Raw genomic sequence first — 24,138 nt, 5'->3', positions numbered from 1 at the left:
CGAAGCCATGTTAGAGTTGCTTCCTAAGACAAAAGAGATTTATTTTCACGTTCGGAGCGACTGTGAATAGCCGTTCTGAAGAGCCGTTTTAGGACGAAATACGTATAAGCGGATACACACACGCACTGTACGTGAAATCAAATCTAAACTGTCTTTTTCTTCATATTATTTACATGTAAGGAAGCAATAAAAAACGGGTGCTTCTAGTGAGTGTCTTTTATTAAAAGTCAAGCTTTCGCCACATAATTTTGGGCATCATCAGAACTTGCTGTAATGGAAAAACATTCTTTAAAATATCATAATTAGCGATGTTATTTTAATCTTACCTTAATGTCGACACTATCTCTTAGTGTATAATAAAATGGACATGAACATACACATATTTTTAAAAACAAACCAAACACATCTCCCAACCAGAGGAAAAGTGGCAAACAAGGCCTTTATTAAATATTTAAAGTTACTTTATTATAACCATGTGGCCGGCATTTTTGAGAAGAAATTGTTAATTAAGTCATGTGTTATTTCAACTGTCACCTATCGAAACAGCACCTGTCTTAATCACTTCTTCTTTTTGTTGGCATAGAACAATAACATTATTCAGTCAGAAATATTAGACTTTTCTAATTGTCATACAAAATTAAATTAAAAATTGAATAAATATAAGTCATTCTTCTATATAAACATATCATGTTTAATAAATCTTTGGTTTGTAATTAGTCTTGGGTATAGTAGTCAACATGACGGTGAGATGTATGTATTATATACCTTTTGTCGAAGAAACAAGTGTATGAATGATGATAATAGATATAAAATAAATTCAAAGTTCATCTTGTTCTCACAAAAGGGGAATAACACATCCGTGTAGTTGTTAGTATATCACAATTGTATCATTGTTGAACTTCAACATGAACTTAAGTTATCAACATCTTTTTTGTGGTTAAGTGAATTAGAATAATGATTAATAAACAAATCTCTAAGATTTTACGATGAGCTTCTTTTTCAGCTCTATCTAGAATTATAGCCTCATCATATAGGACACGATGGTCATTCTCATTGACATGAATGCTCAAACTGGTTGTTAGGGGTTTATGTTTACAGTCACTTTTTTGAAGAGCTAGGCGCTTACTAAGTCGTTGACTTGTATGGCCTATGTATATTTTGCCACATTCACAAGGTATACCATAGATTACGTTGCAGTTCTTCTCTAGTGGAACTGGATCTTTTAGTCTAGAATAGAACAAATTGAGATTTTTGTTGTTATAATTGGCTATTTTTATGTTAAATTGACTAAATAGTCTAGTGAGAGATTGTGTTAAACCTTCTATATACGGTAATGATCCATACTTCAACTGCACAGTGCTGTCAGATGCTGACCGATCATGAACAGACATATTGTCGCTTGTAATACGTTCTGTGTGTGAATACAAAAGTTTATTGAGCAAATTTTTAGGGTAATAATTGCATAGTAATGTGTCAAACAACAGTTTTAGATTCTTTTCAGTAAAAGTTGGATGTGAGATTTTTAATATTCCATTTTTAATTGCTAGAACGGTGTTAACTTTCTGTTTCATGGGATGATATGAGTTAATAGTTATTTAACCAACAAATGTATTAATAAGGGCGATTAACAATTGAGATATATTAAAGCGCGAGCGAAGCCAGTGCGTTAATGTTCGAGATTGTTAATCGCCATTTTAATTCACGAGTTCGTTACAAAACTTTTTCGTCGACCGTACTTTTCAGGAATAAAAATATCTTAGTTTAAATTTTTATTTACTTAACGATAAATAATGACATACAATGACAGACAGTACTTACAGCGGTTACTTCATTTTAAATAATTTTTTAGTGGGAATATAAATAGGTATGTTTGGTTGCCTACACCACAGGTAACTGCCAATCACAGAGCGTTAAATGTGGTTAAATTAATTTATACAAGCAATGTATATTGTATTGCCTATAATGAAATCGTTCATTAATAGAAAATCATTCATTAATAGGAGTCATTAATCAATGATTTTGAGGGTGTTAAAATTAATCATAAATGGACGGTCGACGGAAAAGGGTATATATCTACCTGAGTTAGTAGTTTTTCTGTACCAGTCTAAACAGATAGTACTGTACCATATAAATATGATTACGTTACAGCTTACGAGTAGGTAACTATAATTACATCTCGAACCAATGGACTATTATGATTTACTAACGAACTAATATTATGCTGAACTAAATTGTTTTAGTGTTTACTATATTTGTAACAATAGCGGTTATTAGGCCAACGATGTTGTTTTTGTAAAAATGCTAAGTCTTTAAGGTTATATTTGTAGAAAAAGTATTATAAATCAAAACACATATGTGTTATTCAATACCTGTGTTATAGTTTCTAATTGTCCCAATAAAAATAAGTAAACAATTTACCTAATGAATAATAAGTATTCTTTTGGGATTTTATATGAATTAAATAATTGTATCAATATCTCATCACATTGCCAAGGAATATGACTACCACGACCAATCCAACGTTCAGACAAGTTGTATTTAAGTATGTTCTCACTGCTTTTTCTCTAGAATGTGGTGGTGTACCATCTTGCATAAACCACATATTTTGGGTTTTCAGAATTTTACAATAGAGAAAAAGTAATACAACGCCAGTATAGAAACTTAAAAAGCGATAGAAAAGGGAAATTGTAAACATCAAAGAAGATGAAGAATCTCTTCTCCATAAGACATTAAGCAGCCATAAAAAAGCAATTTGTGATGTTACATTATCATCTTTGAGTTGTTTTAATAAAAATAAACTATGAATTATGCTTATCTACATGTATTCAGTGCTTTATTACGACTAAAGATTATTATGCAGCTGACTTATAAAATGCGATTATCTCGAAAACGGTTGAATTTTGAGATTACTAAGTATACCTTTTCCAGCAAAAAAAAACAATATTTCCAGCTTCTTATCGGACAAATACACAGAAATTAGAAATGTTTGGAAGGGTTTTCTAAGCCCCCCCCCATTGTGACGTCAGACTTAGGTAGTCCATTGAGTCTCCGCCTTCGCATTCCATACTTAATTTCTCTTAACGCATTATATTTATGCCTGCCGGAGAGGATCTGTTCAATTTCCAACCTTTCTCTAGAAGCTGGCTGTCTCAGTATAAACAGCTGGTCGATTGTCGATCTGTTTGCACTAAAACTTATTCTCGCAAAATTTTTCAGCGTAAGAAGGATATTTGAGAGGATTTTGCAAGCGCTGTAAATTAATCATATTCTTCTGTAGTTAACAAATTTCGTTTTGTCTAAATTGTTTGTTGTAACTAGAGTAAAGGTTAGTTGTAATTAATGATAACGAAAAAAAATGTTGAGAATGTTTGCTCAAGGAGGACTTAGATAGGTGGTGACATGTATTCGGAAAATGATAAAATCTTGAAGTCGATATTTTTTAACAGTAGTAAAATTTTAATATACTTACCACTTCCATGTTTCGTTAAAATATCAATTGCTGTATTATAAGCTACATGTGCTTCTGCAAATAATCGGTCTTCTTCCAATTCTGCTGCTAAGTTTATATGAACTGAAGCATCTAGAATATACTGAATATTGTCATCTAAGCTTTTAATAAAGGGGATATTATGCCCTTGTCCATCTACTATACTAATATTGTCGAAAATATTGGTTACGCTAGATAAATCTGAAATATTTGACGAAGTATGGGAATTGATAGATGTTGAAGAATTGAATTTTTTAAGTTTTGGATGAGGTAAAGTGTTCTTCGCTGATTCCGAAAACATATCTACCTAAAAATTAAAGAACATAAAACTAGTAATACACGTTAGTATTAAAATATTTAAATGAATATTTCTTCCAGTTTAATGCCAGCCTATTTACAAGGCTTATTACTGTTATTATTAAGACAAATATACACTGTATAATTGGGAACTGATAGTCGAAATGATATATTTTTACTGTAATAACAAACAGCTGATAACAAACAGTAATATAAAAGAAAATAATTACTATTTGTATTCATAACAAATGATATACAATAAACAATAAATACAAATAACTAACAGCAATTACAGATATTTACAAAAAAAAGGATCCCTTAAAAAGGCAAAAACAACATTAGAAACTCGTTATTATGGATGATAATTGGAATTTAATCACAAATTATTATCATGTGGTTACTCTCCATCAAATATCCGTTAGAGATCAGAGCCTGATAAAATACAGAGAATATATGTGAAAATATCAGCTACGAAAATAATTTAAAATTTGCATATTGTCCATATTTACCAATTTACCATGAAGTATGTATGAAATGGGAGTAAAGGTCGCGGCATATTATCGTGCACGTATAGTTTCCGGCACGTAGCGTTTCCACTCCAGCAATTGAGCTGCGCGTTCACATTTTCATACATAGAACGTTTCAGTTTGGTTTGGTGAAGATATGATCTCGCTTTTCTGGACAAAAATTATGTGCAATTGCTCTTCTACTTAACGACGAAGAATGAAAAACTGTGTTAAAAAGGTTTGAAGTACGTCCAATGCTAAGAGAAAGGAAGAAGGAATGTGAATACTGGACTTTATACAGAGAATTAATTGATGACGATGAAAAATATTATGGATATTTTAGAATGAATAGGATTCAGTTTAAATATGTTTTAAATTTAATTTCACCTTTAGTTAAAAAACAAAGTACTACATTTAACGAAGCCATACATATCAAACCAAAAAGTATTTTTAAAAAGAAAAGGTATCACTTCCGTACAAAAGTGCTAATTGTTTATCACTTCCGTGATTAATTGTCACAAAGCAATAAAAACACATGCATAAATGACAAAATAGCCTCGAAAACTATTTTTTTTAAATACTCTGTATCAAAATCAAACAAATACCTAAATAAACAACGTGGGAAAAGGACGAACATCTAATTCACATTATCAACCGGTTACGACTTGTTACGTAGCCGTCGGCATCAGTAAAATATTCTTTTCAAATATACTGAACGGAAACGTTAAGTTTCTGAAGGGCTATGTTCCAGACAGTGTGCGTTGTTCATATTTAAAACCATTTAAATTATATTTTTCGAAAACTAAACGCTATGTGCTGGAAACGCAACGTGCATGATAATATGATACGACCTTAAGTTCTTTACAGCTCTTTCTGTGTCCGTCAAAATTATTGCTACCCTATTTCTGTGAGTTTGATTATCTTCTCCTGCGTACACAATATAAAATGCATACATATTGTGTACATAGTATGTTTCCTTTGCCAGAATCTAACCATCTCATTTCAGGTATTCCAACTATAATTATATATAGCTGCTTCATTTCATTAATAGTATTCCATGTACCTATTTTCCTTTCAGTAGAAAACCTATTTATGATTCTAGGTGATCGGGATATTCTCTAAGAGACCGCACTCCTGTCCCATAAAAGGACCGTCCGTACTCGGGCAGTTGTATTTATCAACACTTATCATGATTTTCTCTTGGGAAATTAAGGTGGTTTCTCCCTAGGTGGTTTCCTGTTGCCTTCCTAGATTGTGTAGCAGAAAGAGAATACAAAGCCGTCTAGCCTTGGAAACGTAATAGCTACAAATATAGAAATATGCTTTATTATCACTGAAAATTGTACAATTTTATGGACAAAGCTTACAAAAAGTCAGAAAAGTGATAATAACAATTTAAAATTTACTGAAATTTCATAAATCGTCAATATCACAAAATAAAAGAAAATAAAATACACAATCCGCTGCATAATTTACATAAATTGCAAATTGCATAATAAAATCTTACGAAATAATACGAACTGACGTTGCTGCATATGATACCCAAATATATATGAAAATACTTTAGTTACTTGTACATAAATGTACTGTAATTTCTTAGTTATTCGTTAAGAAACTCTTCCACTGTATAATATGGTCTTTCAAATAGATAGGCTTTTGTCATTTTACGAAACTTAAGGAAAGAAGTTGCAGATTTAAGTTGCAAAGGGAGATGGTTGAACCATTTTTTTCACAATATAATATAGATTTCTTTACTAACTCAGAGGATGGGATGGGTAAATACACATCAACGGTTGAATTTCTGGTGGAGTAGTCATGATTAGGTCTTACTGAAAAAACATGATGGTGTTTAGAATTAAGCAAACAGTTTCTAAAATCATGAATGTGTTGCTTGTGTGAGTCCATTTCAAAAGGTTTCAAAAAGTTACTAAAATATATAAAGAGGAAACAGTTAAAACCCGTGATTTTTGAAGTAGCTTCTGCAATGTGTTAGTCTACTGAGGTCAAAAAGATACCGTATTGCTCTTTTTGTAATTTAAACATAACATCAGATTGGGCAGCTGTAATAGAACCCCAAAAAGGAAGACCATATCGAAGATGAGACTCGGACAAAGAAAAATATGTTATTTTGGAATATGCTAATTGATTTCCGTCGAAACAGATCTTATTGCATACCAGGCTGAGGCTAGTTTCTTACTTAAGAAATCGATATGAAGGGATCATTAAAAATTGCTGTCTATTAGAAATATCAAGAAATTTTACAGAATCAACGATACTGATCTGACTGTTATTAAGAAGCAAGGGTTGAAGAGCTTGTGTATAGGTATATCTATAAACAGGATACCAGGATCAAATCTGGAGACATAATTAAAAATCACTCCGAGTTTTATAAGTTGAAAATTGAAAAAAATCAACAACACATACATACATTTGAAACTCCATAATAATATATTAATACATTAATGTACTTCTAACCCCATATTATACTGTTGGAATTTTTACGTAATCGTTTGTATAATATTCATTATACCTGTATTAATGATCTCTGTAATAAAAAAAGATTAATTCAATAAAAATTGGCGGAAGCAAAACGTGTTCTCAATATACATATAATAAAATGTGATTAATATTCCAGTGTGTTGTATAAAATCTAAAACTAACCTGAACTGGACTGGCTAAACTACACATTGTAGATATCGAATCTGTATCACTTATCGTTACGTCGTCATCAGAAAGAGTAGTAGATACTTCAGGATCTTCAGGTAACTGCAGTTCAGCCCTTATAGAATTTATGTTGCTATTAAGAAGTTCTGCTGGTGTATGACTAGTCTAAAAATGAAAAACAAATCAATTTAAAGGCCAAAAGGTGAAATATTTATAATTTTTTGAAGTGAATACTTCTTACTCTAATGAATCCTATTTAGAGTTACTCGAAAAATCGTGGTGGGTGTAGTAACCTTGCGGTATATCGATTAGACTAATTTCTTATTTTAAAATATTTGTATAAAATAAAAGTAAATAAAATCAAACAAAATTAAATAAAAATAAATAAAATTTCATAAAATTAAATAAAATTTAATAAAATAAATAAAATTAAATAAAATTAAATAAAATTAAATAAAATTAAATAAAATTAAATAAAATTAAATAAAATTAAATAAAATTAAATAAAATTAAATAAAATTAGATAAAATTAAACAAAATTAAATAATCCACAAGGAAAATAAGTTTCTGTAGCTGGCTGTATACCATGTATCACAAAAAATTTGTTAAAATCCTTTATAAAAGGTATATAATTAAAAAACCCAATCGGGCTCATAAGGACAAAACGTTTTCGGAATCCATATTCCATCATCAGTGTCTAGGTGTAAATATGTTTGGAGCTACTAAATATCAGGGTAAAAAACCCGTTAAAAGTTATAGGTTACAATTTAGTTTGCATTATTCAATGTTACATTATTCAAAATTAAATAAAATTAATCAAAACTAAGTAAAGTTAACTAAAATTAAATAAAATTAAATTGAATCAAATAAAATTAAAAAAATATATATAAAAAAGTATAAAAATTCATAAAATTTTTTTAAAAATTATAATAAATATTAAAAAATTGTAAGAAAATTAAAAAAATATATAAAAAATTGTAAATCTGAAATAAAATTAAATGGAATTAAATAAAATTAAAAAATATACACTGGCGATCATAAAATCCGGGTCACCTTGAAAATCACCGTTATTTCATTTTTAACGAGCTTTATCGTAAATAATAATAACACAAATACAAACTAATGCATGTTTCTGGGAATTGTTGTCAGCTTAGCGGTTTCCTTTGTAACAAAGAATTATAATAGTGCCGATTTCGCGGAAAAGTGCACACTTCTCAAAATGAACGGTACCTGTAACTGCCGCTTGTTTTAAATGTCTCATTTGTGCTTCGACTTTCTGTTCAAACGCAACAAACAAACGTTTATTATTGCCGCCATTAGTGTTTATTAGTGCCATTATTAGTGTTTATTATTGTTTATTTTTTGCCAAAAATGCCTTGACTGTTGTTGAAACGGCACGCATTGTTGCGCTTATGGAAGACGGTCGCACTCAACGGCAAGTCGCAAGAACTGTGGCGTAAGCCTTTCTACGGTTCAACGAGTGCTTCAACGCTTTTAGGAGACGAGTTTGCTAACCAGGCGATCTGGCTCTGGACCAAGAAGAACGACCACGGCACGAGATGACCGTTTTCTTTTGTTTCAGGCTTTACGAAACCGGACCTGCGGTTATGCATCGAAATTGCCTACAGGAAGTACGAAATTGCAATGTTAGCGTTGCAACTGTCAGGAGAAGACTTCGTTCTTCTGGACTATCTTCTCGGGTAATGGCTACAGGACCGCCACTTGGCCAGCCGCATCGAGTTGCACGACTAGCTTTTGATCGACAATACGCGCATTGGGGAATTAATGATTGGAGCAAAGTGTTATTCTCAGATGAATCCCGTTTCTGTCTAACTGGATCCAATGGACGTGTAAGAGTTTGGAGGAGAACCGCTGAACGATTTTCACAAGCTTGCATTGCTCTAAGAATGCCATTTGGTGAAGGCTCGGTCATGGCTTGGGGAGGTGTATCTTCCGACTTCCGCACAGAATTACCCTTCATCGAAAATGGGTCCTTAACTGCCCGAAGGAACATTACGGAGATTCTGGAAGAACATGTTATGCCCACCATGGCAGGGCTTGGAGAAGACGCCGTTTTTATGCAGGACAACGCGTGGTCGCACGTTGCCAGGATTAGTATGCAATGCTTGGACGAGGTTAGAATTACGAAGTTACCCAGGCCAGCTAGGTCTCCGGACCTGAATCCCATCAATCATCTCTGAGACGATTTGAAAAAACGTATTCAAACCCATACACCTCCTACTAACAACGCACAGGAGCTTAAGGATCTGTTAGTGAAAGAGTGGAATAACATACCTCAACATGTAATCCGGAGAAAAATTGAGAATATGCCCCGTCGTCTGCAAGAGGTTATTAGAACAAGGGGAGGCAATACACGATATTAGTCATTAAAATTCCACTGATGTTTTACCACGTTCTGTATTTTTCATTTTCTCGTGTCTGTTTCAAGAATTTGGTTTGTTTTCTACTTTTTCAATAAAAACAATAAAAAAACCGTTTTTTTTTCTTTCAAAACAAACATTGATGACAAATAAAAAATACATTACCTTAAAAAAAAGGTTATTACTGCACCAGATGCAAAAATATTCAAGAAACTTGAAATTTTCAAGGTGACCCGGATTTTATGATCGCGAGTGTATATAGAAAATTTAAAAAAATACCTATATAAAAAATTTTAAAAAATCATGACAAATTTTAAAAAATAAAAAATTGTAAGAAAATTAAAAAAATTATAAAAAATTGTTTATCAAAAGTACAAGCTGAATATAGCCGCAAACGTCAACCAAGAATTAAAATATTTCGGTTTGGCAGTGATGGGATGTTTTTAGAATGCATAATGTTGTATGCTTCAAATATAAAGAGAGAAAGCTTTTAAAAAGTACATATCGATTATACTATTTTATGAATTCCGCAAATTTTTAATTTATATGAAACAATAACGAGTAAATATTTGTCTCTCTCGAGATTAATTGCAAACATTGATTTGACAATCGCCAAATCTCTTCCCTAATTTATCAAAAGGTAATTGCCAAAAAAAAAATTCTAATAATTAACTGCAATTAATCTCCAAACAAACAAATATTTACTCATTCTTGTTTTGTATTAATTGTTATATTATTGTTATTATATTGTAACTAAAAAATTGCAGAATTCATAACATAATATAAATAAAATGTACTTTTCTAAAGCTTTATCTTTTTATATTTGAAGCATACAGCATCTACATTATAAAAACATGCCAACACTGCTATACCGAAATTTTTTATTCCATGTTTGACATTTGCGGCTATAATCAGTGTGTACTTTCGGCAAAAAAGAATTAAATAAAAAAAATAAAATAAAAGAAAATTAAATTAAAATAAATAAAATTAAATAAAATTAAATAAAATTAAATAAAATTAAATAAAATTAAATAAAATTAAATAAAATTAAATAAAATTAAATAAAATTAAATAAAATTAAATAAAATTAAATAAAATTAAATAAAATTAAATAAAATTAAATAAAATTAAATAAAATTAAATAAAATTAAATAAAATTAAATAAAATTAAATAAAATTAAATAATATTAAATAAAATTTAGCACAGAAAGGCACTCTGGAGAAACAGCTGTATTGATAACAATTTAGAATAAATTTTGTAGAATCTTTAAAAAAAGTGTTTTCAGTGTTTTATTGTTATATAATACGAAAACTTTTTATCCACATTTTGTGCATACAACTTGCTTAACACATGGTTTAAATAGGGTCGCAGAAGAAATTATAAATAAATTTTCTCTTGTTAATAGTTTAATTTCTAATATGAAAAAAAAAATATTTCTTAAGGCACTTAAAAGAACTCAGTTTTATAAAGAACAGTTGTCGAATCTTCGTCTTCTAACAAAACATGTTGTGACTAGATGGTGAACTTGGTTAGAGGCTGCGATGTTTTATGCAGAAAATTTTGCACATTTTAGGCCAGTGATAATGGCATTAGCTGACGATTCTTCCGAACCACTTACACATTCGAAAGAGTTGTTTAAAAATCAAATAGTACAACAACTTTCATACATAAAATAAAACTATAATTTTGTGCCAAGTTGTAACGTTCAGCTACAGGATACGAGTTTATATTTAATTGAAGCAGCAAAATTAATAAAAAAATTTTTAAGTATCTTGCAAAACTGTCGAGGTACAAATTGGGGAAGTCATTTAAAAAAAAAATTAATTCAGTCATTGATAAAACTACTGGTTTGATATTTCTATCTAAGGTTGCAAATGGTTTAAGTGAAGCGTTTGATGAAACACCAAATGTAGAGGTTGAAGTTTCAAATAATTTTAAATACGCTCCGATAACTTAGGTGCGTAAACTTTTTATTTGAAAATTTTGAAAAACAAGTTTTGTTTTATTTTATAATAACAAGATTAACAACTAATATTTTATATAATTAATATATTTAAACGGATTATGACGTGCATATTTTGTTTAAATAAATGCATATACATGCATATTTAGCACAAATAATGTATACGCATATATCTTACTGTTCAGTCTACATATTTGCCTGACTCATGATAAGTAGTAAAGGAGCAACAGAATTAATTTCAATTATATCTATACATATAATAATATAACACTATAATTATTTGAAATTAATGTTTTTACATACCTCCAAAAATTTTACGAACTCTATGGAAGTAAACAACTGATAATTCCCACCTACAAATTCTAGAAAGTTTAAAACACTTTGTTTCCTTTCATTGATGGTATCATCATCAAACCTAAAAAAAGTAACACATTCAATGTATGCTAAAATAATTGAATTATTGGTAAAGGTATATTATTAAAATAGTCTCTTATCGAACTGTAAGGTCAAAGAGTACATTTCTTATTAATTTGTATTACAAATAATAATAAAGGTATATGTAATGAGTTCAAAGCATCGTATCTACTGATAAGTGATTATACAGTTTGTCCAAACGTTAGAATAGAGCGTAGACAAAAGAATGAAATTTATGTATTTGTTTAGAAGTTAGAGTTGGATATGTTCTTGAGCACTAATAACTGTTACCAGAAAGTATGTATGTATAAAGTATGTATCGTCCGTGACAATACTTTCATTTAGTACGCAGTGACAAAAGATTCAACATAAACCGAAGCATAAGTGGATACACTCACCTATGAGTTACCTACACTCGGATTCACCAGTAGATTTCAGCGTTGGCTCTTACGGACAATGTTAATCAAATGAAAGAAAACGCTGCAGCGTTGCTAGTTCATCGTCGGCCTCAAAGTGACAGAGCCGGCTTCGAACTTAACACTCCCTTACACACGGAGCACTTGCAATTTGGCACTGACATTCACTGATTTGCCCTAATGACTGTTCCAGAAAATATTCGGACGTCGTCGTAATATAGTGCTCAACAATTGATAAGGATCATAATTATGATTTCAAGTATTTTAAAAGTTTGTTGAGATCCTAGTATGATGACTTGAATAGAATAAATGAAAATAGACGACTTTAATATTTAACTTTTTTCTGACTCTAGTAAAAAATGGCCATAATGGCAAAATTTATTTTATTTCGTTTAAAATTGATAATAAAGTCGGGGTATTAATATTTTAAATACTGTGTCAAAAACATGGAGCATTTAGAGGTGAAAAGTTTCAAACAAGGACAAATCCTAGATTTATATGCGCGACAAATTACTTTGAATATGTTGATATATACCACAAAAACAAATTCCGATCTGACTCCAACACAAATTGTTTCTACAACAAGTACAGCGCTGGGTGTTAGCGATACGACAGTCAGGAAAATTCGTCAGGAAGGACTGGATCATAATGGACTTACTCAAAATTCTGGAAAACCCACGTAAACGGACCAAGAAGGAAACCAATCGGAAGTTTACCTACGATGAGAATATCAGGAGCCAATTGAGAAGACATGTTCACATGGAATTTTTTTTTAAAGAACATACCTCCCACAATCAAAGCTATCCTGGATGCCGTTAATTTACACGAACATTTGCCTAAATTTTCCAAAAGTACTCTATATCGACTATTGCGAGAGATGGGGTTTGTTTATGAAAAAAGAGGAAAGAAAGCAGTAATGATGGAACGTCCTGACATAATAAATTGGAGGCATAAATTTCTTAGAAAAATACAGAATTATCGAAATCAAGGATACAATATTTTCTATTTGGATGAAAGTTGGGTAAATATCGGACATACAGTAAATAAGGTATGGATGGATTCAACCATAACCAGTTATAAGGATGCATTTTTAAAAGGCTTGACTACTGGTCTAAATGATCCAAAACGAAGAGGTCCGAGGTTTGTCTTGTTACATGTTGGATCTGATAGAGGTTTTCTACCAAATTCAGAATGTGTATTTTTAGCAAAAAAAGAATCAGGCGACTACCATAACGAAATGAACGGCGAGTATTTCGAAGACTGGTTTGAAAATAAACTAGTCGCAAACCTCCCAAAAGGAGAAAAAAAAATATGGGAGTAATGGATATTACTACCATATCATTCATGCAAACAAAATTTCCCAAGAAGCTCCTAGAACAAACAACAAATTCAAGAATGGTTACGAGAGAAGGATATATTTTATGAAGAAGATTATTTAAAGTCAGAACTATTGGATGTAGCAAACAGTTATGCAGATATATACGACAAGTATAACATCGAAACTTTGGTCGAGAAATACGGCGTAGAAGTATTACGATTGCCTCCCTATCACTGTGAGCTTAATCCAATAGAGATGGTTTGGAGCCAAGTTAAACATTACGTTGCAGCTCGAAACACTGACTTTAAAAAAGATCGTGTGCAACAACTCATCCATGAAGCGTCTGCCAATGTCTCTGCTGAACAGTGGCAAAATTATACACAGCATGTCATCAGAATTGAAAAAGAAATGTGGATAGCTGACAACCTACAAGAAGATATCCTACCGGTGATTATCACAGCCAACACCGGCAGTTCAAGTGAGGACGATTTTTCCGACATGGAGTAGAGACCAGACACTGTTATTGTAAGTCTTATCTTTATTCATTAGGTAGCGTTTAGGCTACATAAATTTTTATTCTTTTATTAGCGTAATTTTATTCTTTGGCGTATACACACTTTTCTTTGTAATAATTGTTGGGCCTGTTAATAGTAATAATTGATCCAAGTTAGTATATATCCTGTCGGTATATAAATTAACAATTTAAATTTGTAGCCACTACGGAGCTACGAATTTTTTTTTGTAGCAGTTTCCCTAGTAGACTCCGTTCTGTTGTTACACCGTGTATAATTTAGTAAAAAAGATTTCAAAGAAAATAGTTTTATTAAATTTTGTGTAATTTGCAAAATCTTGAAGTTGTTAATAATGTTACATTTACTTCTAATAGGATTGCATGATTTAATGTTATCGTACAGGAGGGCCAACGCGGTCCTGTATCACACCTGCAGACTATGAACGTGCCTAGCAACGTCGCTTCTCATAAGCACTGTACTGAAATCCTCTCGTGAATTTGTCTTTAGACTATCTATCTATATAAAAGGTTACGACGACAACTCACACTGTTTGTCCGGTAGGATAATTACTAGCGCCACCTAGGAAAGAAATCTGAACTACCAATTGACATTACAATCTACTGAATCAATCATATTTTGTTCTTGAAACGATACGTTTAATTAATAATAATATTATTAATTTCTTATTAAGAATTATTATTATTATTATTCCAGATTTAGCCATACGGCTCACACTCCCTCTAAGGGGAAAATTCACTCATCCCAGATACCTACGGTATCAAAAGGATTGAGCTCTGGTGGGACTCTTTCCATGTTATCGAGTCCTAGGTGACTTGGTATGTCGGTGTATCTCCCAAAAATTTTCGTACGCATCTGGACGTCGAAAGTAACACAGCTTTCTGCATAATCTTATATAGATGTTCATTTAGACCCAGCTTTTTTATGTTTTCTAGGAGGCTCTTCGGGATGACTCCAGTGGTAGAAAGAATAATAGGTATCGTCTGGGTACTTTCCATTCTCCATTGTCTCCTGATTTGTATTTCTAGATCTCTGTACTTGGCGATCTTTTCGTTGTATTTAACACGTAAATTATTGGTGTTGGGTATCGCCACATCAATAAGTGTTGTTTGCTTAGTAATTTTATTAACTAGTATGAGATCGGGTCTATTATGGGCCACTGGTTGGTCTGTAAGCACAGTGCGGTCCCAGTATAGCTTGTAGTTGTCATTTTCAAGCATTCTATCAGGGACGTATTGATAATAAGGAAGATGGTCGGTTTGGAGAAGTCCCAGTTTGTCAGCTAGTTCTTGGTGGATAATCTTTCCTACTGAGTCATGACGGTCTTTATAATCAGTACCGACAAATGCCTGGCAGCCACCGGTAAGATGTTGGATAGTTTCTTGGGCTTGGCATCCATATCGGCATTTGTCATTTTGAACTTGAGGATCTTTAACAATATATTTCAGGTAATTTTTAGTTGGAATAACCTGATCCTGAATGGCAAGTAGGAAACCCTCAGTCTCGGGAAACATCTTTCCTGATGTCAACCAATAGTTCGACGCTGTATTGTCGACATATTCTTGGCTGATCTCATTAAGATATCGCCCATGCAGAGGTTTACTCATCCAGGCGCGCATTTTGTCTTGCTTAGTCAGGTGGTTTATGCGCATTTCTTGTTCCCTCAGTTTAAGCGGCGTCGTATCATCTACTGCGCAAATTGCTCGATGTAAAGTAGATGTCTCAGCCTGTACCTGAAAATAAGTTCTTAAATTAGCAATTTGTTTATCCAATTGCTCACCTATATCCATAAGTCCTCTTCCCCCTTGATACCGCGGTAATGTTGTTCTCTCTACTGCACTACGTGGATGATGTTTTTGCGCCTTTGTGAGAAGTGTTCTTACTTTCCGAGACCTCTATATCCGTTTTTGACCACTTTTTAATACCAAATGAGTAGCTCAGCGCGGAACAGGCGTACATATTTAATGCCTTAAACAAATTTTTACTGTTAAGATATGACCGATTTAGTTGTCTTACTCTTCGCACGAACTCCGAAGTTAGTTCGGTTTTCATTTGTTTATGGTCAATTTTCCGCGCTTGTTTTACTCCGAGATATTTGTACATATCATTTTTACCCATTGCCTCGATGTTTTGGCCATCTTGCATATCGAAACCTCCGGGCTGAACCTTTCCTCTGACTATGTTTAGTATACGGCACTTGTCTAGTCCAAAATTCATACTGATATCATTTGAGAAATTTTCTACAGTTTTTAGCATCTCATCTAGGTGGTTTCGAGTGGAAGCCATTAATTTTAAATCATCCATATACAACAGATGATTAAGCTTCGCTACAACAGTGTTGTTATTTTTGATGCTAAAACCTGAGTCAGTAGAGTTCAGCAGCTGAGATAGTGGGTTCATTGCTAGGCAAAACCAAAGTGGACTTACGAGTCCCCCTGGAAAAGCCCCCGGTTAATAGGGATATCTTCAGTTTCGATATTAATTTCACCCGGTATTTGAAGGTGAATTTTAGTCTTCCACTCTGCCATTATATGCTTCAAAAAGGTCACGAGATTATCATCGACTTTATATATTTTCAATATATCTATAAGCCATTCATGCGGCACTGAATCAAAAGCCTTCTTGTAGTCAATGAAGGCAGTAAAAAGGTTTCTTTTTTTGTTGTATGCCTGGTTAGAAATGACTGAGTCGATAATAAGTTGTTCCTTGCAGCCCATGGACCCCTTAGCGCATCCTTTCTGTTGAGGCTCTATGATATTGTTCAGAGCACAATGTTGGTAGATACGCCGGGCCACACAGGATGTGACCAATTTGTACAAAGTTGGAAGACAAGTAATTGGGAGGTACTTTGCTGGATCTTGGGTGTTACTTTGATCCTTCGGTATTAGATAAGTGGTTCCCTGAGTAAGAAATGATGGTATTTCCTGTGAATTAGAAATAATATTATTAATAAATGCTGTTAAAAGCTCATTAACACTCCAAAACTTCTTTAGCCAGAAGTTTTGAACTCCGTCTGGTCCAGGAGATTTCCAGTTATGAAGCTCTTTGACAATGTTCGAGACTTCTTCAGTGGTGAAAGGTTCATAAGGAATATTACTGTAGTGTTGACAGTTGTTCGTCGTTTGTTCAATCCATCCAGCATTGTTGTTATGAGTAGCTGGCGTCGAAAGTTGGTTTCCCCAAAACTCATGAATTTCTTCTTGGCTTGGGTAGGATTTATTTACATTTTCTACGGTGGAATTAAGTTTTCTATAGAAAGCTTTCTCTGCATTCTCAAAAAGTATATTGTCGCATTTACGGTTGTTACTAACTTTGTATCTCCTTAGGCGACCTGAATAAACGGAGAGTTTTTGTTTTAATGTGTCCAGGCAGTGTTGAGCTGTGTTGCTCTCTGGATCATGTTGTGAGTGTCTTGGAGTGTTCAGAATTATTTCTTCAGTTCTTTTAATTACTTTTCGACTTCTTACTCCTCGGATGTATTCTGTAATTTGTCCAATATCCCTGCGCAATAATTAAATTTTACTCAGCAGTCTTTTTTCCCAGGGTGCAATTCTGTTTTCAGTCCTTCCGATATTAGTTCCCCGCCGTGTTCTGATCTTAATGCCCATAACATTAGCAATTGCTGTTGCAGCACAATAAATCAGCATATGCAAATATTCTAATGTATGGGCTTCCACGATATAATTGGGTAGGACTTCAGTGTTCATAATTTGTAACAGCGCACCTAGTTTCTTACAAGTTTATTTTTGGTAGCGGTGGTCTGCTAAGTGGGTTTGTACCATTAAACTCTTGTACGGCACGTGCCATTTCTCTTAACAGGCTATCGTGCAACTCGTTGTTGTCCTGCTGCGTGTTAACAGGTTGAGTTTCTTGTATGACGGGCTCAGGAATCTGCTCATTTGGGATTTGATTATGGACTTGATCCACAACTAGCTTATTATTATATATATATATATATATATATATATATATATATATATATATATATATATATATATATATATATATATATATATATTTCATATTAATATTGGTTGCTGTAATTTTAAGATAAAATTTAATAAATAAAATTATTTAAAGCTTTATGTTAGTTTAGGTTTAAACACCTAGCGCCACTTAGGAGAGAAATCTGAACTACCAAGTGACATGAATAAACTTATCTGGGAAATAAAATGTAAAATATTTATTTACCAAATAAAGTACCGAATAAGAAGTTATCTAGAAGATAAATTGTGTCTATTGTAGTTTGTTATTATGTTGTAGGTTATAGCGAAATGAAAAATATAACCTAAATATTATTGTTTATTGAGAGATATTGAGAAATATTTATTGTTGGGTGAGAGACATGGATCCGGTATTACAAGATATAATGAAATCAAAGAGTATGATGTTTAATGTTAATGAACTTAGTGCGAGAATATATTTGATGCAGAATCGACCATTTAAATTTTTGTAATGATAAAGACTTTTTTAAAGGTTAAGATTAAATAAACCGATAGTGATTTATATTGTTAAAAAATATTGTAAATAGTTGTTAATAAAAGAATAAAAAAGTAGATATTCTACCTCTTTTTCTTCACTTGGTTTGGACATTCCATGTTTTCATCATCTCGGTATGGATTTATTAACGTTTTTCCAAGGGACATTGGTGCTGTTGATTAAATAATCGCAGTACAGGATGCCAAAATTAAAAATATTGACATATTACCTGGGTTGTCTGATTTTTTTAATGATTATAAAATACATTAAATTGTACAAAAACACTCAGAATAAGTATACAAAATATCCAGAGTGTAACACGAAATTCTCAAAATTTAAAATAAATATTCTATAGAATATATGGAATATTGATTGTAAATTCTGACAATTTCGTGATACTTCTTGGATATGATGGTACCTACCAGGTAGGTATAAATAATTATGTGTTCTTGATAAAAAGTTTTAAATGAAAATAATAGAAATCTAAAAATCACTAAACAATCCATGAAGAAAATTTCTATAATGAATTCCATATTAAAACCAGATATGTAACAGAATTTTTATGTATGGAAGAGAAAGTTTAGATACTGTTTTATCCAATGGAAGTGGCTGTAAAATTGAAATGATTCAACCGATCGGTAGAAAATGTAATACAAAACACGAGTTTTCCCAACAAATAAATTGCCAAACTAGAATTACGCCGGTTTTCTAAGTAGATCGATTTAATAAGACGAGTTTACGCAAACGTTCCGCGATCCTCCATAAGTGACTTATTTGTTATGAAAGTTGCACAACAGACTAAAATATCATTTTGTTGTCATCCTAGCCTTAAATAGGAGGAAGTAAGAGAAAAATGAGTGGAGTGACTGTAGATGGCAATTGACTGGATCCCCCGTCGCACAGTGACAAACAAAATCACTAGTACTAATATAAAAAGCTACAAAAAGAGTAAATATATATCCATTACTATTAAACTAATTAAGTTTTTTAATCACATAAAACTAAAAATACTAAATGAGAAGCACCCCTCCTCAGATATTAATATGCAGAAAAGTAACAATATTACTAAATATTAGCCTACCTGTTACTTAGAATGTGGGCAAGTGAACGGTTAGGTATCCACATGACCTACATCAGTTTTACTATAAAATATGTTAAATGTTTATAAAAAAAACACTGTAAACTTTGGTTTTTATCTTTCATTTAAAATGTATTATTCAAATTCGTTATTTATGCCAAGGTTTAGCTTAAAATAAATTTAATGAATATGTAGTTACTTACCCCAACTATAGTGTATTTTTATGTATGAGAGAGTAATAAAACAATAAATTATGTATGCAAATCCCTAAACTGTTGATACGGGTGACTCAATGAAAAACAGATATTTGTCAACAAGTTTACAGAAGTATATAGGAAAACAATTTTAAATTGAGTATGACCACCAGGTATAAAGGTTGGAGCAGAATAGAATACAATAGTTGTGAGGGTTACTAATCCCTAAATAAGGTTGCCAATGTCGGAGTGATGGAGGTTAACAGGTACTAATGAATTTGCAAGAAATGTAAGATGTTTATTTTATTGGTTATATATAACCAATAAAAGTTTAATAAGTACCTACCTATTTGCAAAATAAAGTTTAATTCTTTAGATAAAATAAAACGTTTTATTTTATCTATTTGCAAAATAAAGTTTAATTCTTTGCCTATTTGCAAAATAAAGTTTAATTCTTTAGATAAAATAAAACGTTTTATTTTATCTGAAATGAGTGCATTCCACGAAGTAAGGGTTTCAACAATCAAACATTTAATTCTTTAATTCCAGGAATCTACGACAGTAATTGACTAGATAATTACCTTCTAAACTTATTCCACAGAAAATGTGATAGTGGGTTTTTCCATTTTGTATATAGGAAGGTCCAAGTGGCGTATTCAAAATTCTTAACAGTTCACTAAAAGTAGGTACTTCAGTTGCAAGGTGCAGTTTATTGTGTATACTAGTGTTATGGAAAATTTGGAAGTGCCGTGTAAACGCCGAAAAATTGGTCCTCTAACAGTTAATTAAAAAACATTAATATTTAATTGTTTTAAATCATTTACAGACAAACGTTTATGTGAAAGTGTTGATGAGACCGTTGAGTTAGTTATCAGTACACTTGGTGTTGGGAAATCTACGATTTACAGAGTTATTAAAGAAGAGAAATGTGGTAGTTTTCAAATGCCACGTAATGCTCCAGGGAAACAAAAAAATTTCAAATAGAATATCATTTTAAAGAAGGACTTCGACGGAAAGTGCATGAATTCTTCTTTAGACAAGAATTTCCAACATTGGAATTAAAGTTCTTGTCTCAGTTCGAGATGATAAGGATTACCCAGAAATGAGTCGAAGTACGTTATGGAAACTTTTAAAAGAAATAGGCTTCCGCTGGAAAAAGAATCCCAGAAAGTCTATTTTATTAGAAAGAAGCGATATTGTCATATGGAGAAGACATTTTCTAAGAACCATAAAGGAAATGAGAAACCAAAAAAGAAAAATATTTTATCTTTATGAAACATGGATCAACGAGGGTCATACACCAAATAAATTTTGGCAGGATGAAACTGTTACAAGTCAAAGGCACGCTTTTGTAAATAACTTATCTACTGGTTTAAACCCACCATCAGGAAAGGGACGCAGGCTGATAATAGTACACATTGGCAGTTCAGACGGTTTTGTTGAAGGTGGTTTATTAACTTTTGAATCAACTCGTACCGGTGACTACCATGAAGACATGAACGCTGATGTCTTTCAAGAATGGTTCGAACAAATGATAGATCTTCTTCCTAAGAACTGTGTAATAGTAATGGATAATGCAAGTTATCACTCCAGACTTATAGAAGGACTGCCCACAACCAAGTGGTTAAAAAAAGACTTGCAGAATTGGCTGAGTTCAAAAAATATTACGTACCATCCCGGATCTATAAGAAAGGAACTTTATTCGTTGTGTGCCCTTCATAAAGAAAAATTTTAAAAATACGAAATTGATGAAATTGCCAAAAATCGTGGAATGACAGTACTTAGATCCCCACCATATCATTGTGAATTAAACCCGATTGAACTGGTATGGGCACAGATAAAGAGTGAAGTTTCAAGAAAAAATACCACTTTTAAAATTCATGATGTTAAACAGTTGTTTTTGGAGGCCGTAAATAATGTAAAACCTGAAAACTGGGAAAAGGCAGTAAATCACACTATTAAAGAAGAGGGAAAAATGTGGAAGCTGGACAATATTACTGATAAAATGATCGAGCCAGTTATTATAAATCTTGGTTCTGAAAGTTCATCTTCTGAATCTGATTTGGATTTGTAACAAGTAAGTTTTATATTAATATTTTTATTCATCTATTTAACATACCTTAGACGGTTTTAAAAACTCTTTTTCTCTTTTGTAATTTTTAAAAATTAAAAAAAATGTGAATTTTTTAAAACCCTTTTTAATGTAGGCCAGTCAGTTCTAATATAGTGTGTAATAAAAGAGGTCACTTTTGTTTACATACACATAACACTTTATAACACTGAAATAATTCATTTATTTTTTACAATTATTCAAAGTAATTTTTCAATTAATCTTGAGCACGCCCATGGAGTGGTCGGAGCTACCAGTTAAAATTATGCTAATTACTCTCTCGTTCATAAAAATAAACTATAGCATTAAGTACTATTTTAAAAATTAACCAAAAAAAATTGTTCTCCAGATTAAAGTAAAATTATAATGTTCGTAAACACATACCAACAAATTAATTCATTACATTTCATTAATTTGAAACCTACATTTTTAAAATTAATTATTGTTATCAGACATAGGCAAGAGTTCAGAATAATTTAAGATAAGCAACTTACTCCATGGACGAAAATGAAAATGAAATTTCTATTTTTAGAGTTTAATCTTCGAAACCTATAGCATGAAATTTCGGTTTTGACTTTTGGCAACAAAATGTGAGGCATTTGAAATAAGCCTAAAAAACGCAGAATTTAAACTTTCATATTAAAAACGATCTAAAATGTTTAAAACAGGTTCTTTTCGATTACTTACACATATACGTTTTCTGAAAGTACACAACTTCAGCTACAAATTCCATCCAATATCATCTTCGTGGAGGCATTTCCCGTGACGTGCAATCGTTTGTAATGTGAAAGTTTAAAATCTGCGTTTTTATGCATATTTTAAATTCCTCATATCTGTTGCGAAAACCCAAAATCGAAATTTCATGTTAAAAGTGTTAAAGAATAGGCTCTAATAATCGAAATTCCATTACGACCGGTGAATGGAATTGATGAATTTTATTGATCTCATGAGAATCGTAAAAAATGGCAAAAATCGCGCAACGTTTATTTATTGAACAGATTTAAGGAAACTGACTTTATTTGCAGCCAAAATACAAAGATTAAAAATTGCATACAAAAGCTGTACTCGTCACATTTAAAATGTATTTTGATTTTTATCGACAGGAAACTTTGATCAAAAGAGATTCGATTTTTACCGTCGAGTTGATACAAATTTTATTTAAAATTTATTTCGTGTGCGTTTCGTTTCGAAACTGACTTTCAACATTGCCGGTCGCTTCAACCATTGTTTCTAAGAGAACAGTTCATTCTACGAAAAAAGTGTCCATAAACATTTTTGTTCACAATTATCTCAGTTACATTTTTTATTTATAATATTTTTGTCTACAGCGTACAGATTGTTGGTAACTCCATTTTCCCACTCTGCCAGGGCAAATTTAGGAGAAAGCCGGAGGTACGAGTGGTAAACTTTTTTGCATATTTTTTGGGGTTCCAAATTTAACATTATCGGCAAAATTCAGCTTGTTCGTATGATTTTTAGGATCAAATCTCTGACGACTGGACTAACTACTAAGAATGTTGTTATAAAATATTCTGTAATTGCACCATATCGCTCTTTCCCTAAATAAATAAGAGAAATATTCAATATGAAGCATTATAAAAATTCAGTAACTATACTAATGTTCCGTAGAACCTGTTATACGGGGTATTTAAAGAGTTACAGCCAATATTACATAAAAATCGTATCAAATTTAATGACCTGTATAATTACGATAATCTATTACAACGGGAAATAATACTGCAAATCCTTAAATACTAGCCGTCGAGAATTTAAACCATGATTAAAAATTTGTAAAGACACTAACGGTGAAATTCTACATGATAAAAACTCAGTTCTTAACAGATGGGCACAATATTTCAGCGAACATCTAAATATAAACGATATTGAAGGAGGTTGCAACATAGAAAATCAACAAAATCTACAACGTCAACTACACAGTGACGTTGAACCCAACAAGAGAAGAAGTGTCAAATGCGATCCTAAAACTCAAAGACAATAAAGCCCCAGGAATCGATGAAATCTGGTAGGAAATGTATAAAAAAGGTGGTGATCACCTTTTTGCAGAAATCCATAAACTAATAGTACTTATATGGCAAAATCAATGGGTACCAGAAGAGTGGCTGAAGGGAATAATAAATATGTCCGTTGCATAAAAAGGGTGATCAACTGGAGTGTAAAAACTATAGAGGCATTACTCTGTTAGCAACTGCGTATAAAATCTACGGCAATATATTATTTGAAAGACTTAAACATTTTACAAAGGATATTGTTTGTCAATATCAATCCGGATTTACTGCTGG

At 32.0% G+C, this 24,138-nt stretch overlaps 1 protein-coding gene across 1 annotated transcript in view; it reads right to left on the bottom strand.

Annotated features, from left to right (window-relative positions):
* LOC140441703 (ribosomal protein S6 kinase-like 1) overlaps window positions 1-24,138 on the bottom strand; it is a 75,195-nt gene that overhangs the window by 36,438 nt on the left and 14,619 nt on the right. The window contains exons 3-5 of the mRNA XM_072532586.1: window positions 11,603-11,714; window positions 6,952-7,119; window positions 3,470-3,794 (exon numbers count right to left, since the gene is read on the bottom strand). Of these exons, the coding sequence (XP_072388687.1) occupies window positions 3,470-3,794; window positions 6,952-7,119; window positions 11,603-11,714 (605 nt within the window). The remainder of the gene's footprint in view (window positions 1-3,469; window positions 3,795-6,951; window positions 7,120-11,602; window positions 11,715-24,138) is intronic.

This window comes from Diabrotica undecimpunctata, chromosome 5 (assembly GCF_040954645.1).
Source record: "Diabrotica undecimpunctata isolate CICGRU chromosome 5, icDiaUnde3, whole genome shotgun sequence".
NCBI classification, from domain to species: Eukaryota; Metazoa; Arthropoda; class Insecta; order Coleoptera; family Chrysomelidae; genus Diabrotica; species Diabrotica undecimpunctata.
This window is presented reverse-complemented; position numbering and strand designations above follow the sequence as displayed.